Here is a 15,854-nt window from a genome sequence, read left to right as displayed (position 1 = left end):
GCGCATCTATCGTTTATTTTATCTAGCTTCAGCTTCGTTTCGCGCATACGGCGGCGGCTGATCTTTCAAGGAACTTTTGAAGCTATAATTCTCGATGCGAGATGAAGCAACGAAAGAGCGCATAAACATGTCTAAATATAAAAACTTGTTGCTGCTGTATAATTCGTTGTCGTCTTCCGTGCTCTTAGCCTCAGCCTTCTATTATATTGCTCATATTTGCAATTCTGCATTAAGTCGAAGCGACGTGTTGTCTGTGCTCACGGTTTCGCTCATCCTGTAGCCTGCGGTGTGAGCGAACGTATGCGTATCACGGGCGCCCATCATGTCTAGGATATCAAACGAGTCGTTTCGATGTCATATAAGAAAAGATATGGCGAATAAGATCACGTACCCCCGCTGATACGAAAATCATGTGAACTGCTCAAACAAGCCTGATGCCGTGAAGTATAACACACCTCACGAACGGAAAGAACGATCATCGTATGAGTCCTCTTGTAGCCAATCGTGTTAAAGGAAAAAGTACGAATATTCTTTGCTGTGAGTAATAACTTTTCTGTGAACAAATGCTGTCAGGTTTGCCTATAGACCTTCATTCTAATAGACAATAAACATCAATACCGCCATGAATCGCCGTGCAAGAGGTGAGCAAGGTGTCGTTGTAAAGCGGACTGCGATCCGATATGTAGAATGTTACAGCATGCCAAACCTTCATTGCTCCGAATTGTTAACGTGCGTTCGGTGTAAAAAGAACTACAGCCTGCAGGGTACCACCTCATATCGAGGCAATTATGCGTGCTCGTGAGACATATATTTCCCTTTTTCTCAATTGCTATTTATTTAGCAATGGACTGAAGATGCGCACTAGCAGTATTTAGGAATGTGCATATAAGTCCCATGAATTTACCCGCCGCGGTGGCTTAGCGGCTATGGTGTCGCGCTACTAAACACAGGTCGGAGGATCAAATCCCAGCCGTGGATTTCGCATTTATATTGGGGTGAAATGCAAAACGACCGTGTACTGTCAATTTGCGGGTACGTTAGAGGCCACCTGGAGGTCAAACATTAGCCGCAGTCCCCCACTACGGCGTGCCTCATAATGAAATCAAGGTTTTGGCAGGTAAAAACCCCAGAATTCATTCAAGTTTAACGAATTTAGTGAGGCTTCAGTTTTGTCGTGTCCAGAGACTCGAGGAAAACAGATACACACACACGCACATTTATATACACAACCACACTAACGCGTATCACAAAGTGCAGCATAACGCAAATGAAACTGCCACTACACACAGCCAGTCACCGGGCACCAGGCCATGGGAAGATCAGACGACAAAGAAAAGCGACAGCAAACGGCAGCCACCGTCGTACTATGATTGGCTGGAGATGTTCATTCTAATCTCCATACCAACATCCAACCTGGACGAAATGCCGTCAATCACGTGTTTCCGTCACTTCTTGGGATGTTTTTACATATTTTCCTCCTCTCACTTAAGCAAGCCTTCACAGGTCTTTGTGAATTCAGCGCACGAAGTTTCTTCCGGCCGGTGACGGTCTTGCGGTGCTGAGCGCCTGCGGCGCAGTAGTCAAGTCAACATGACGGCTTGAAAAAGTCGGCCATCGTGGCCTGCTATCGCAAAGTGAACAATGCGAAGCCTGCACGACGCTAAGCGCGGTCACTAAGACACGTCATCTAAGAAAGATAAACATGTGCGTCACTCGAATTATGCTGTCTTTTTGTGCTCTGCCGGCGGCGCAGAGTTCTATCACTTAATTCAGTGCGTTTGGATGAAGCTACGACATCTGTGTGCATTTAGCGGTGCAAGTGGATATCGAATTGATTGTGCTGAAGGACTGAACGAACTTCACATCAAGGTCGTAGTGTTTGCAGCATTCAGCCGACAACTAAAAAATTCTTTCATTTATGTGGAACTGCCATATACACGTTCAGTCACAGGGCACGTACCTGCAAGTCCTCAGACTCGCCTCGACTCAGCTTCAGTGATAGTTCCGTCTTCACGTATTTTACATATGCCTAAAAAAAGTGCCAAAATAGTTATGAAGAAATGGGTCAGGCAAGGAGGCACAATCTCTCCAATGATATTTACTGCATGCATCGAAAAAGTACACAAGCTGTTAGACTTGAAAAGATTATGCGTAACTATGAACGGTGAATGTCTGAACAACTTTCAGCTTCCTGATGATATTCTCCTGTTCAGCAACGCTTGGAACACTTTGCAGCAATTCAGGGAGGACTTTAACTCAGAAAGTGTAAGAGTAGGTTGAAGATAATTGCGCAAAAGAGAAAGTAATGCTGAATAGACTGTCAAGCGAACGAGAATTCATGATTGGTACTCACGCTGTAGAATCTTTGCAGGAGTATGTTTATCTCGCTCAATTACCCAAAGGGGATCATGATCACGAGAAAGAAATTCACAGAAGAATGAAAGTAGGTAGGAGCGCATACGGCCAGCATTCCAATTCGTGACCGGAAGCTCATTCCTGTTGTTGAAAAGGGTACAATCATTGCTTTCTTCCAGTACTATCATATGGAACAGAAACTTGGAGGCTAACAAAGAAGCTTGATAACTAGTTAAGGACCGATCAACACAAGCGATAGAAGGAAAAAAAAGGAGCAGTTTGGTCCGAGAGGTGAAGCACCGATTTCGATAGCAAATTGGTAGAGAGCTATATGAAGTAAGGATAGTAGTTTTTTCGGCCTCATAAGCTTGTAAACATTCCATTACTAACTAAACAATCATGGTGTTACGAATGCACACAAAAACATGAGCACATCTTACTCTATGACCGCGGAAACTGGCTCTCAAAACGCTGGAGTGAGAAAGCGCGGCACCAGCAGCGAGTGAATTGACCTTCGTGCTGCTTCTCGCTTCAATTTGAACTAGGTAAGCGGCGAAAACACAGTGCACGCAAAGCTATCAGCACTCGGCCCCCACCGCAGATCGCTTTTAAGATAGGGGCCGTGCGGCCGCGCATACGCAGCAGCCGTCGGTGTAGATCGCCCCCCCCCCTCCTCGGGTGCCTTGCGCGCGACGGAAGACAGCGCGCTTCCTCCCCGCTTTCCTCCCATGCGCGCGGGAGATTGATCCGCTATCGTCAGCTCGCGCTCGCAAGCTTTCACTTGTATTTACAGCATACGGTACGCGGCGACGATGTTCTACCTTTGGACTTTATACGGACCATCAAGGCGATACCGACGCCGACGGCAGAAATACGCCCGGGGTGACCATATAATTGATATAGCAATAATGCAATGTTAGGCGTAACGTTAACAGACAGGAAGAGAGCGGTGTGGGTCAGAGAACAAACGTGGGTAGCAGTAGTTAACATTAAGAGCGAAAATTGTAGCTTTGCAGGTGATATAATTCGTAGGGCAGATAATCGGTGGTCCACTACAAATACATAGTGGATGCTAAGGGAAAGGAAGCGCTGTCGACGTCGATAGAAAATTAGTTGTGACGAAGAAATTAGCAAAATTGTAGCACATACTGGTATCAGCTAGCGCGGGTCAGGGACAATTATAGATCGCTGGGAGAGGCCTTCGTGACGTAGTGAACATACAGATACGCTGATGACATTTTAAAACCTCCAAAATTTATCCGCAATTTTACCGCACTTTTTCCATTGAGGCACAGTTTCCTTTGTACTGCGAGTTCGCATTCGTATGTTTACAGAACGGCATCGGGCGACGCTTGGTTACCACCATCACCCCTACCTTGGAATCGTACTATATACAGTATGCGCAGATGAAGAAATTGCGGTCACTGACGTAGTCAAGGTGAAAATAATACAGAGACGTTTCGGGACCCGTACGGGTTCCTTGATCACACTAAAAGCGGGCAAGGAATTTTGATTACGACGTCTTGCCCGTAGTTAGCTCTGTAGGAAATGTAGTCAAGAGATCGACGATCTTTCGTCGAACTCTTGACTATATAGTATGTGCAGTGACTGCTCTGAACAAAGTGCGTCAGTGTCGCAAGATCGACGACTTGAACCGATTTGATCCAAAACCAGCTCGAACGTTGAACAGTGATGTGCTTTGCGTGTGGTGCTGTGCCGTATTATGACGTGCACTTGAGCCTCTGTTCTTCATCATCATCATCATCAGCCTGGTTACGCCCACTGCAGGGCAAAGGCCTCTCCCATACTTTTCCAACAACCCCGGTCATGTACTAATTGTGGCCATGCCGTCCCTGCAAACTTCTTAATCTCATCCGCCCACCTAACTTTCTGCCGCCCCCTGCTACGCTTCCCTTCCCTTGGGATCCAGTCCGTAACCCTTAATGACCATCGGTTATCTTCCCTCCTCATTACATGTCCTGCCCATGCCCATTTCTTTTTCTTGATTTCAACTAAGATGTCATTAACTCGCGTTTGTTCCCTCACCCAATCTGCTCTTTTCTTATCCCTTAACGTTACACCTATCATTCTTCTTTCCATAGCTCGTTGTGTCGTCCTCAATTTCAGTAGAACCCTTTTCGTAAGCCTCCAGGTTTCTGCTCCGTAGGTGAGTACTGGCAAGACACAGCTATTATATACTTTTCTCTTGAGGGATAACGGCAACCTGCTGTTCATGATTTGGGACTGCCTGCCAAACGCACTCCAGCCCATTCTTATTCTTCTGATTATTTCCGTCTCATGATCCGGATCCGCCGTCACTACCTGCCCTAAGTAGATGTATTCCCTTACGACTTCCAGTGCCTCGCTGCCTAATGTAAATTGCTGTTCTCTCCCGAGACTGTTAAGCATTACTTTAGTTTTCTGCATATTAATTTTTAGACCCACTCTTCTGCTTTGCCTTTCCAGGTCAGTGAGCATGCATTGCAATTGGTCCCCTGAGTTACTAAGCAAGGCAATATCATCAGCGAATCGCAAGTTACTAAGGTATTCTCCATTAACTTTTATCCCCAATTGTTCCCAATCCAGGTCTCTGAATACCTCCTGTAAACACGCTGTGAATAGCATTGGAGATATCGTATCTCCCTGCCTGACGCCTTTCTTTATTTGGATTTTGTTGCTTGCTTTATGGAGGACTACGGTGGCTGTGGAGCCGCTATAGATATCTTCCAGTATTTTTACATATGGCTCATCTACACCCTGATTCCGTAATGCCTCCATGACTGCTGAGGTTTCGACTGAATCAAACGCTTTCTCGTAATCAATGAAAGCTATATATAAGGGTTGGTTATATTCTGCACATTTCTCTATCACTTGATTGATAGTGTGAATATGGTCTATTGTTGAGTAGCCTTTACGGAATCCTGCCTGGTCCTTTGGTTGACAGAAGTCTAAGGTGTTTCTGATTCTATTTGCAATTACCTTAGTAAATACTTTGTAGGCAACGGACAGTAAGCTGATCGGTCTATAATTTTTCAAGTCTTTGGCGTCCCCTTTCTTATGGATTAGGATTATGTTAGCGTTCTTCCAAGATTCCGGTACGCTCGAGGTCATGAGGCATTGCGTATACAGGGTGGCCAGTTTCTCTAGAACAATCTGTCCACCATCCTTCAACAAATCTGCTGTTACCTGATCCTCCCCAGCTGCCTTCCCCCTTTGCATATCTCCTAAGGCTTTCTTTACTTCTTCCGGCGTTACCTTCGGGATTTCGAATTCCTCTAGCCTATTTTCTCTTCCATTATCGTCGTGGGTGCCACTGGTACTGTATAAATCTCTATAGAACTCCTCAGCCACTTGAACTATCTCATCCATATTAGTAATGATATTGCCGGCTTTGTCTCTTAACGCATACATCTGATTCTTGCCAATTCCTAGTTTCTTCTTCACTGTTTTTTTTAGGCTTCCTCCGCTCCTGAGAGCATGTTCAATTCTATCCATATTATACTTCCTTATGTCAGCTGTCTTACGCTTGTTGATTAATTTCGAAAGTTCTGCCAGTTCTATTCTAGCTGTAGGGTTACATGCTTTCATACATTGGCGTTTCTTGATCAGATCTTTCGTCTCCTGCGATAGTTTGCTGGTATCCTGCCTAGCGGAGTTACCACCGACTTCCATTGCACACTCCTTAATGATGCCCACAAGATTGTCGTTCATTGCTTCAACACTAAGGTCCTCTTCCTGAGTTAAAGCTGAATACCTGTTCTGTAGCTTGATCTGGAATTCCTCTATTTTCCCTCTTACCGCTAACTCATTGATCGGCTTCTTATGTACCAGTTTCTTCCGTTCCCTCCTCAGGTCTAGGCTAATTCGAGTTCTTAACATCCTGTGGTCACTGCAGCGCACCTTGCCGAGCACGTCCACATCTTGTATGATGCCAGGGTTAGCGCAGAGTATGAAGTCTATTTCATTTCTAGTCTCGCCGTTCGGGCTCCTCCACGTCCACTTTCGGCTATCCCGCTTGCGGAAGAAGGTATTCATTATCCTCATATTATGCTGTTCCGCAAACTCTACTAATAACTCTCCCCTGCTATTCCTAGTGCCTATGCCATATTCCCCCACTGCCTTGTCTCCAGCCTGCTTCTTGCCTACCTTGGCATTAAAATCGCCCATTAGTATAGTGTATTTAGTTTTCACTCTACCCACCGCCGATTCCACGTCTTCATAGAAGCTTTCGACTTCCTGGTCATCATGACTGGATGTAGGGGCGTAGACCTGTACAATCTTCATTTTGTACCTCTTATTAAGTTTCACAACAAGACCTGCCACCCTCTCGTTAATGCTATAGAATTCCTGTATGTTACCAGCTATATTCTTATTAACCAGGAATCCGACTCCTAGTTCTCTTCTATCCGCTAAACCCCGGTAGCACAGGACGTGCCCGCTATTTAGTACTGTATATGCTTCTTTTGGCCTCCTAACTTCACTGAGCCCTATTATATCCCATTTACTGCCCTCTAATTCCTCCAATAGCACTGCTAGACTCGCCTCACTAGATAACGTTCTAGCGTTAAACGTTGCGAGGTTCATATTCCAATGGCGGCCTGTCCGGAGCCAGTGATTCTTAGCACCCTCTGCTGCGTCGCAGGTCTGACCGCCGCCGTGGTCAGTTGCTTCGCAGCTGCTGGGGACTGAGGGCCGGGGTTTGATTGTTGTGTTCATAGGAGGTTGTGGCCAAGTACTGCACCAGGGTGGCCAATCCTGCTCTGGTGAGGGAGTGCGTTACCGGTTCTGGTCACCGGGATCAGGCCACACTCCAGGCCTGTTTGTGCAATTTTATCAACACGCGGATTTCTTTTTTTTTTTAATCCGGTGGAAAATTGCCGGCACCGGGATTCGAACCACGGACCTCTTGCACGCGAGGCGGGTGTTCTACCTCTACGCCACCGCTGCAGCTTATGAGGCTGTTAAGTTTCTGGCAACGCTGACGCTGTGCATCGTGGTGATGACTGATTGGCCATGACTTTTACGATGTGCCACTTGGGCTATGACAGACAGTATAGTTAGGGCCTGACATCTTCAACCTATGATTTATTACCGGTCTCAAAAATTGAAGTGTACGCGCATTTGTGCATTTACTGTCTGTCGGAATGCGGCAGCCTGAACCTGCAAAACAAACTCTTGACTTGTTGCCAGATATTATCGTGTTTTATCAGCTGCAGGCAAGCCAGAAGGGGCAAACGGTGATGCAATGTAAAAGTTTGATAGGCAGCGAAATTTGCATTTGCGCAGGCTACGAAGTGAAGTTTTCTCTCACAATTGGGGAGTGTCCGTAGCGACGGCTTCTTTAGACAGTTCTTTTTTAGGGTTGCTTTCATAGCTCTCCGTGCCCTTGACAGGGATTGAATTCAAAGGGATGGATTGTTTTGTTGGCGTTGGCGCTAGACGACATCGTCGACTAGCCCCTTAGACGGCACCGGCTGCCGAGGGAGCTGATGTTAGGCCTATGCGCGGCACTAGAACCGCATCTGGATCCGTGTACACCGCGATCACATAGCATACCAATTAAGCTTCGGGTGCTCGTGACCTTACTTTGAGGCCACATCAAAAATTTATTATACAGTTTGCTTTTATTTTTCTCTCCGTGGTGGTGGTGGCGTTGCTATACCGGCAGGGTTAGCCTGGCAGACCTAAGCAGGAATTGCTCCGTTTGAGCGTTTCTTTCTGCGCCAAATATGTCACCATGTGCCCATCAGTACGAATGCAAACACATGGGAAAAGTATTATTCTGCCGAAAAAATGTACTTATCTGCTGTTCGCAGCGCCAAGCACACCTTTTTTTGCATCGACTTACCGAAAACGCTCAGAGATAACCCCAAGAAATTCTGGGAAGTAATAAACCCCCCTAAAGCTCGCGCCATAACTCTTGCTGACGATTCTGGAGATATCATGACTGATACCGACTGCGCCATTTAGTTCAACAATGCCTTCGCTTCAGTTTTTACTAAATATACTAGTTCTCCCCTACCATTAATGTCTAGTAACATAGCATCTGTAATGCCACCCATCTCGTTATCCGTAGATGGTACCTCCAAAGTAATACATAACCTCAAACTACCTTCATCGGTATCGCCGGTATTAACTCGAAACTGTTAAAGAATACTAAGTATATCTCAGCTGCATTTTTTGTCTTATTTTCTCAGTCACTTTCAGCAGGTTGCATCCCTTATGACTTGAAAGTAGGAAAGGTCACTCCTATCTAGAAGGGAGGCAACAGGAATAACCCACTAAATTATCGCCTTATCTTCTTAACGAATCTTCCATGTAAGATAATGGAGCACGTCATGTACTCACTCATCATGGACCAATTAGACGCCAACGATTTTTTTCATCCTGCACAGCATGAATTTCGCAAGCGATTTCCTTGCGAGACCCAACTAGCCCTTTTCCTTCACGACCTTCATGCGAATCTTGACTGTAATCAGCAAAGTGATGTTAGCTTCCTCAAATATGAAAACGCTTTTGATAAAGTCCCTCACCGTCACTTATTACATAAGGTTTCGTTCTTGAATTTAGATATGGATGTATTAAAATGGCTAGAAACGTTCCTCACTAATAGCGAACAATTCGTTACTATCAACGACCAGTCCTCCGTCAACCTTCCGGTATCTTCAGGTGTCCCTCAGGGGTCTGTTCTTTGACCACTTCACTTTTAATATACATCAATGACTTACCCCTTCATGTAACTTGCAAAATTCGGATATCACTGATGACTGCGTGATTTATCATACCATTAACAATGACACTGATGGAGATCATTTGCAACAAAATCTCAACCATGTACAGTCTTGGTGTGCCCATTGGCTAATGACTCTTAATCCAAAAAAAATGTGAACATATGTCATTTACTCGTAGTCGTACATCCTTCTTGCCTTCTTACACAATAGCCAACAATCGGATTGAAACAGCAAAATCATTCAAGTACCTAGGCGTCTTAATTTCCTGTGATCTTAACTGGGGCACGCATATCAACAGCATAGCATCATCGGCGAACAAAACAATCGGCTTTATGAGGCTCCACTTGCGTCATGCGCCTCAGGATGTCAGACTTGTGGCGTACAAATCCCTTATCAGGCCTAAAGTCGAGTATGCGTCGCCAGTCTGGAACCCATATCAAAATTATCTCGTTAACGCACTTGAGCGCTTCCAAAATCGTGCAGTAAGATACATTCATTCATCCTATTCATAGGACGTAAGCATATCATCCTTAAAAGAGAAATCTGAGTTAGAGTCACTCTCGCACCGCCGTAAGATAGCCAGCGTTGGTCTTTTTCATAAGTTTTCCTACAGTTCACTTAATCGTGTGGCATACATCATTCCACCCGCAAGAATATCGCAACGCGCTCGTCATCCGATCCAAGTTTTAAAACCACGCTCACACACAACTACTTTCTGTGCTTCTTTTTTGTCTCGAACAGCAACTGATTGGAACGCCCTTCCCCACCATGTCGTATATACAAATAATCACCATGTCTTCATTGCTGAGGTTGCTTCAATTTTGTCAAATTAATTACCTTTTGTACAAATTCATCATCTACCGTACGTTTCTGATTGTATGCAATGTATCTACCTTTCTTCAAATGTTCCACTAATTACCGAAGTGAATTGTCCATTGCCACTCTTTCTTCTTTTCGGCCAAAATAACTGTTGCTTTTTTCTTCTAATTGACAATTTGTCACGAGTATGTACTTGTTCATACAGGGTATCTACCACTTTTCAAATGCTTCGTTTGTTATCACGTTGAATTGTTATTGAAAGATGTACCCCACCCCTTATGTAACACCCCTGATAAAGGGGTCTTTAAGGAAATAAACTAACCTGACCTGATCAGTCCTGTCTCTCGCAGAAATGTGAGAAGAATGCGTGCGAGTTCCACTGCCCTTCTTTTGACGCCAGTTCGGTGAACGGGCGAGCGCGGTTGCGCTTGTCGGCGCTGTTGCAGGCGCCCGGAAAATGAAGCTCTCGGAAAGGGCGTGTGCAGTGATTTGCTGTAAGAATATAGCCTCAACTACAGACGCGTGATGTGCGATCTTGCTATCAGTTGACCGCCCTTCTTTTATTCCTTGTCTTTTAATTCGACCATTGTTTCATGCTTGTTCTCACAACGCCGCAAGTTAAATGAGCTGCCACTTCTGTTGCACAGTTATCTTAGCGTAAGAATTTTAGGCAAATAAATTGCGTGCGCGCAGCTTAGTGAATTCCACCCCTTGTTCCCATCAGACGCGAACTGTCCGGGCGGCAAGGGGGGAGGAGTACAGGGCCTACGACGGACGCGGTAGAGGCATTGAGTTTGCTTAACAAACTTCCGCGACGATATCACCGCTTTCTGATGGTTTTGGCATCTTCCTGACTAGATGAATGGTCTCTCACGATTTATTTTAAAACAGCCAGCTTCTCTTTAACATTTGGGGGCTCCTTTTATGAAGCTTCATAGGATCCATGACAATTCGAGCATTTAAGAACAGTGGCCCTGCTCTCATCCGTGGATTGGTGTTCAGCGCCGCGAGAACAATGCTTTATTCTTGCATACGCTTCTTAGTGATCCAGCTTCTTGCAGTTGAGGCACTGTCGTGGCTTCGGTACGAGAAGTCACACAGGATGTTGAAAATGGCCCACCTTTATATTTGAAGGTAGGAAGTCTCCCTTGAGCAATATCTGTAAATAACATGAGTTGTCCAGGGGGCTAACACTCGCGATGACAGGAGCTTCACTGGCTGGCTTTACAAGAACTTCCAAGTCGGAGCTGGGAATGACGGCATCGAGATCGCAGATGACACCGGTGATGACGCCGGAGTCCAGTGGATGTGGGAACAGACATTAATTTCATCCAGGTAGGTGACGTTGCGGAAGTTATTCAGCCCGGCTGCATGCGGGACATCAATCACCAGAGCGTTCTTACGTGTATTCACTTTGATGTCGGTAATTTCATTCGGCAGCAGTACCTCCCGTAGCATCGAAAGCGTTTGCCAGTAGACGCGTTACATGTTCCCGTTGCGCACAGCAGGAACAAAAGTATGGCGTTGGTCACAGGCCTCCATTGCGGTGGTTCATTCATTGTGCTCGATGACGAAGAACTACTGTTGTTACGTGTCTACGGCTTGCGGCTCGCAAGTTCGAAGTCGTCGTCGGAGGCCGCTTCGCTGCTCAATGTGTAGGAACGGGTGTCCTCGCTGTTAGAGTCGCTGTGAGGACCCGCCGTGGTTGCTCAGTGGCTATGGTGTTGGGCTGCTGAGCACGACGTCGCGGGATCGAATCCCGGCCACGGTGGCCGCATTTCGATGGGGGCGAAATGCGCAAACACCCGTGTGCTTAAATTCAGGTGCGCGTTAAAGAACCCCAGGTGGTCGAAATTTCCGGAGTCCTCCACTACGGCGTGCCTCATAATCAGAAAGTGGATTTGGCACGTAAAACCCCATAATGTAATGTAATGTAATGTAGAGTCGCTGTGAGGGCCGGTACGCTTTCTTAACGCGGCCACCGCTGGTGTCGCCGGGTCTGGCAGACGTCCGAGGTGGTCCGCGTCCATCGCACACCAACATTGAAGCGACGTCTCAGAGGTACAAATATAATTCCGCAAAAAAAGGCAAGCGATACTTACACAACGCTCTGCCAAGCAGATATTTACACACTAAAAGTCCTTGAATTTTTAAGGGGGCTGCTCTATTCCATGTATGAGCTTTCTTACACTTAAACGGTAACATCCTATTGTCGATGGGGAGAAATGAATGTTTCTTTTTTAGAAAATCTCTCAGGCAAGTAAACATGACGATAGCTGCGACAGCAGACACGAAAACTTTGCGAAATGAATTGTAATAGCTATCGCTGTCAAAATCGGCTATGATTTATTTCTGCGCGTACCAGGTTGTCACAATCAATACAAAAACAACTATACAACTACGGCGTCCTTCATCACAGCTATTGTTTGACCTGGCTATCGTCAACAGTAAATAGTAACGGTTGTAGTAATGAGACAAACCAGCATCCTTAGGGTGCAAAAATCTTAATTGTGCAAAGTCATCTGCAATCGCAAATTCCGGGCGAGGCCTTAAGCAATGTCTATAATCAAGCAGATGGTCCTTATTTTCGATGATCTAACGAAAGCCAGCACACTAAGCGTGCCGTGCGCAGAGTAAAAATCCACGCGAAATTGGAAGTGGACGCCCTGGTTCAGAATGGCATATTTATACGCAAGAAAAATTGGGACGAAAACATTTCGGCGATTTGTGATCGCCAGTGCGACGAACGGAGCAGCCTGCTCAAAAACGATAAAACAACACAAACGCTACCCCCGAACAAGAAAACGCGAAGGCACGCGGAGACGCGCAGTTCTTGTTCTGGTCTCATTCTCACTTGTGCCGATTTCACGCTTCAGGTGCTGCTTTGCTCCTTCTGGTTATGCAACCGCGTATGCATTGAGGCGTTTCTGCAGCTTCAAAAAAAAAAAATAAGAGAGAGAGAGAGAGAGAAACGCACAGGGGCTGCGGTACACGCTAACGGGAAGGGCAGGTACTAATAAATAAACGATACTTCCTGCTCGCTCGCCCCACCGCGCACACTCAAAACTGAAAAGACAAAGTGGCTCACAGCGGCAGTGACGATTGCACTGGGCGCTGGTGTAGAAGTTGTTTCCGTTGCCCAAACAGCCTCCGAAGATGAACGGCAGGCAGCGGTCCTGGCTTTTGTCGTAGTAGAAGCGGCGCAGGTACGCGTAGCACGGTCCGGGGTCCTGGGGCTGCGAGCACACGTCTGACCCAGCAGTCCACGATGAATGCACACAGCGGAACAGACGCACCATACGAGCAGAAACATTAGGCAAACATCACAAGGTGACGACGAAACATCTGCCTGAGTGCGCACAACGCGCTATGAGAGATCTGGGGCCGCATTCACAAAGCTTTCCGTTTGTAAGTGCTATTTTTCATTGGCTGATCGCCTTCGCTAATAATATGTCCTACATCACTATTCGCTGGCACGAACGATTTTAGCGTAAGAACATTTCGTGAATACCAGCCCTGGGGCCCTACAACGTAAAACTATTCCAATATGTTCTTAGTCCAATCTCGTTACATCAAATTTGCGTAACCGCCGACGCAAGCATCAGGCGATGACCCGCAGGGTTGCTTGAACAGCCCAATCAAGCGCTCTCTCAGTTTATAGGAGCTGTGTTTTCTTTGCTTTCAAAACGAATAACATTGCCTACATTGAGTGGTTTTTCGTCTGTAATTGGCTGCCAGGAGACACGGAGCACGCTCAAGTATAGAGGGTTTCGATGGAGCCGAGCTAGCGCACTCAAGATATATAACCGGATGAAGAGGGTGGTGCGGGCGTCTGCGATTGGTCCGATTTCCCTTACCTATAGATTGCGGTGGCTTGTCTAAAATCACGGCGGCGTGCAACAGAAGGCTGAGAATGCCACTAAAACGGAGCCTCCGCAAGGAAGAGTAGGTAGAGCGAATTCGTAAGCATGCTGAAAGTGCGCGAAAACGTTACGCGGCCACGCATAAAATTTTATTACACGCAAGTAAACACATGCTCTCCGGCAGGTTCGAGTTGCCAGCGCCTGAGCGATAGGCGGCAGCCATGTTTTATTCCTTTCGGAACGGGTTAACCTGCAGCTATTCAGAAAAAAAAAGAATCATTTTTGTTCGGCATATTAATGCATCTTAACGCATACACGCCACTTTGACGAGGTGAGTTTTCGCGGTTTGGTGACGTCGCCCGACAGACAGGTGAAGTGGGTGCAGCCTGAAAATTTTTGACCAAGAGCAGCGGGCTAAAGATGAAAAGGCGTCGAATGAGAAATAACTTTTTCTTTTGTTCGGTCCAATCACGCATAATCGGTGTGTACACGTCATATCAGATGGAGAGCTATCGCGGTTTTCGTGACGTCGCGTGACAGACAGGCGAAGTGGGGGTGGTCCAAAAAGTTATTGACCAATCACGGAGGGCTGATTACAGAATAGAAATAGAAAAGTTTGGCATAGCTTTACGTTGTAGCGCCGCTGATCCCTTTAATGCACAGACAAAAGGTGTAGACTCGAACAATGTGCCTCCCACAGCGGACAGGAGCTGAAGCCTGGTCGCGCTTTTATGGGCGAACGCGGTCTTTTAATGGTGGAATGGAGACTCACAAGTTCAAAATTCTTCTCGAGGTAGATTCTAAATGATTAGTGGTACATATCGCAAGCCGTGAGATTGCTTCAGCACGCCTAATAATAATATTTGGGGTTTTACGTGCCAAAACCACTTTCTGATTATGAGGCACGCCGTAGTGGAGGACTCCGGAAATTTTGACTACCTGGGGTTCTTTAACGTGCACCTAAATCTAAGCACACGGGTGTTTTCGCATTTCGCCCCCATCGAAATGCGGCCGCCGTGGCCGGGATTCGATCCCGCGACCTCGTGCTCAGCAGCCCAACACCATAGCCACTGAGCAACCACGGCGGGTTTCAGCACGCCTAATGTTTCACTGATACGTGCGCCAAGTTCAGGCTATGGCGCCGTTCGGAGTTTGCATACCTTTGGACAAAACAGCAACAGAGAAAAGAGACCGATAACAAAGGAGAAGGTTATGAACGCTAGATGAATGTTTAACGATGCCGAAAAATAACGACCATGCCGAACTTGCGAAAAAGTTTATTAAAAGAGACTCGAGTATTTGCATGATTTTACGAAAAAAGCAAGATGATACACGCAACATTAAGGTAAGCTCGTTTCTAATTTCAGTTGTTATCATTTGAGTTGTGAGATGTGAGGCGCCCCTGTCTATATGTCACCGCCGCGGCCGGGAGCGAACCCGCTATCTCGAGCTGAAGAGCGCAACACTATAGCCACTAAGCCACCGCGGCGGTCAATCGGTGCCCCTCGGCGTGATGAAATGCTGGTTTACTTAGCGTCATTTATACCTAGGCCATCTCCTCCTACAGACACCTAGTTTTCGGGGAGAAAAACTGGCTACCTTGAGGTGCACCGTGACATATACGTATCTGCTCGATACGTGCACCGACCTTCACAGCGCGCCTTGCACGAATCCAGTTCGACGAAGTTGTTCTCGTTTCCGTCGCAGCCGCCGTATTCAAAGGTCTCGCACAGCCCCGTCTGTGAGTTGTAGTAGTACCGCTCCTGCGTGTCGTTGTTGCAGCGTCCAGGGTCCACAGGCAGGCGGCAAGGGTCTGCGAAGGCATCCGCATTAAGTATCGTGGATTTTCAAAAGCCATATTTATTTCACACTTCTTAGGCGCCCGAGAAAAGCTGTAAGAGTTTTTAGCCATCTTGGCTGCTATTAGGGTACTAAAGATATTCCCACATGCTCAAGAAATTGACGCCTGCACTAATAAAGAGCCATGTCTCAGGCATATTAGGTGATTTTGTTTACCATTAAGCCACCGATATCTACAAAGAAGGTTTACATTTATATATCGTGTACTTCATTGTAGCAGTATTGC

The 15,854-nt window shown here is 46.4% G+C and overlaps 1 protein-coding gene across 3 annotated transcripts in view; it reads right to left on the bottom strand.

Moving 5' to 3' along the window:
• The window catches only part of LOC142567938 (papilin-like), a 604,722-nt gene that overhangs the window by 88,569 nt on the left and 500,299 nt on the right, over window positions 1-15,854 (bottom strand). For all 3 annotated transcript variants that reach the window (XM_075678027.1, XM_075678026.1, XM_075678025.1), the window contains 2 exons: window positions 15,417-15,581; window positions 12,994-13,155 (listed from right to left, as the gene is read on the bottom strand). In XM_075678027.1, the coding sequence (XP_075534142.1) occupies window positions 12,994-13,155; window positions 15,417-15,581 (327 nt within the window). The remainder of the gene's footprint in view (window positions 1-12,993; window positions 13,156-15,416; window positions 15,582-15,854) is intronic.

The sequence above is a fragment of the Dermacentor variabilis genome, unplaced genomic scaffold (assembly GCF_050947875.1).
Source record: "Dermacentor variabilis isolate Ectoservices unplaced genomic scaffold, ASM5094787v1 scaffold_15, whole genome shotgun sequence".
In the NCBI taxonomy this organism is placed as follows: Eukaryota; Metazoa; Arthropoda; class Arachnida; order Ixodida; family Ixodidae; genus Dermacentor; species Dermacentor variabilis.
This window is presented reverse-complemented; position numbering and strand designations above follow the sequence as displayed.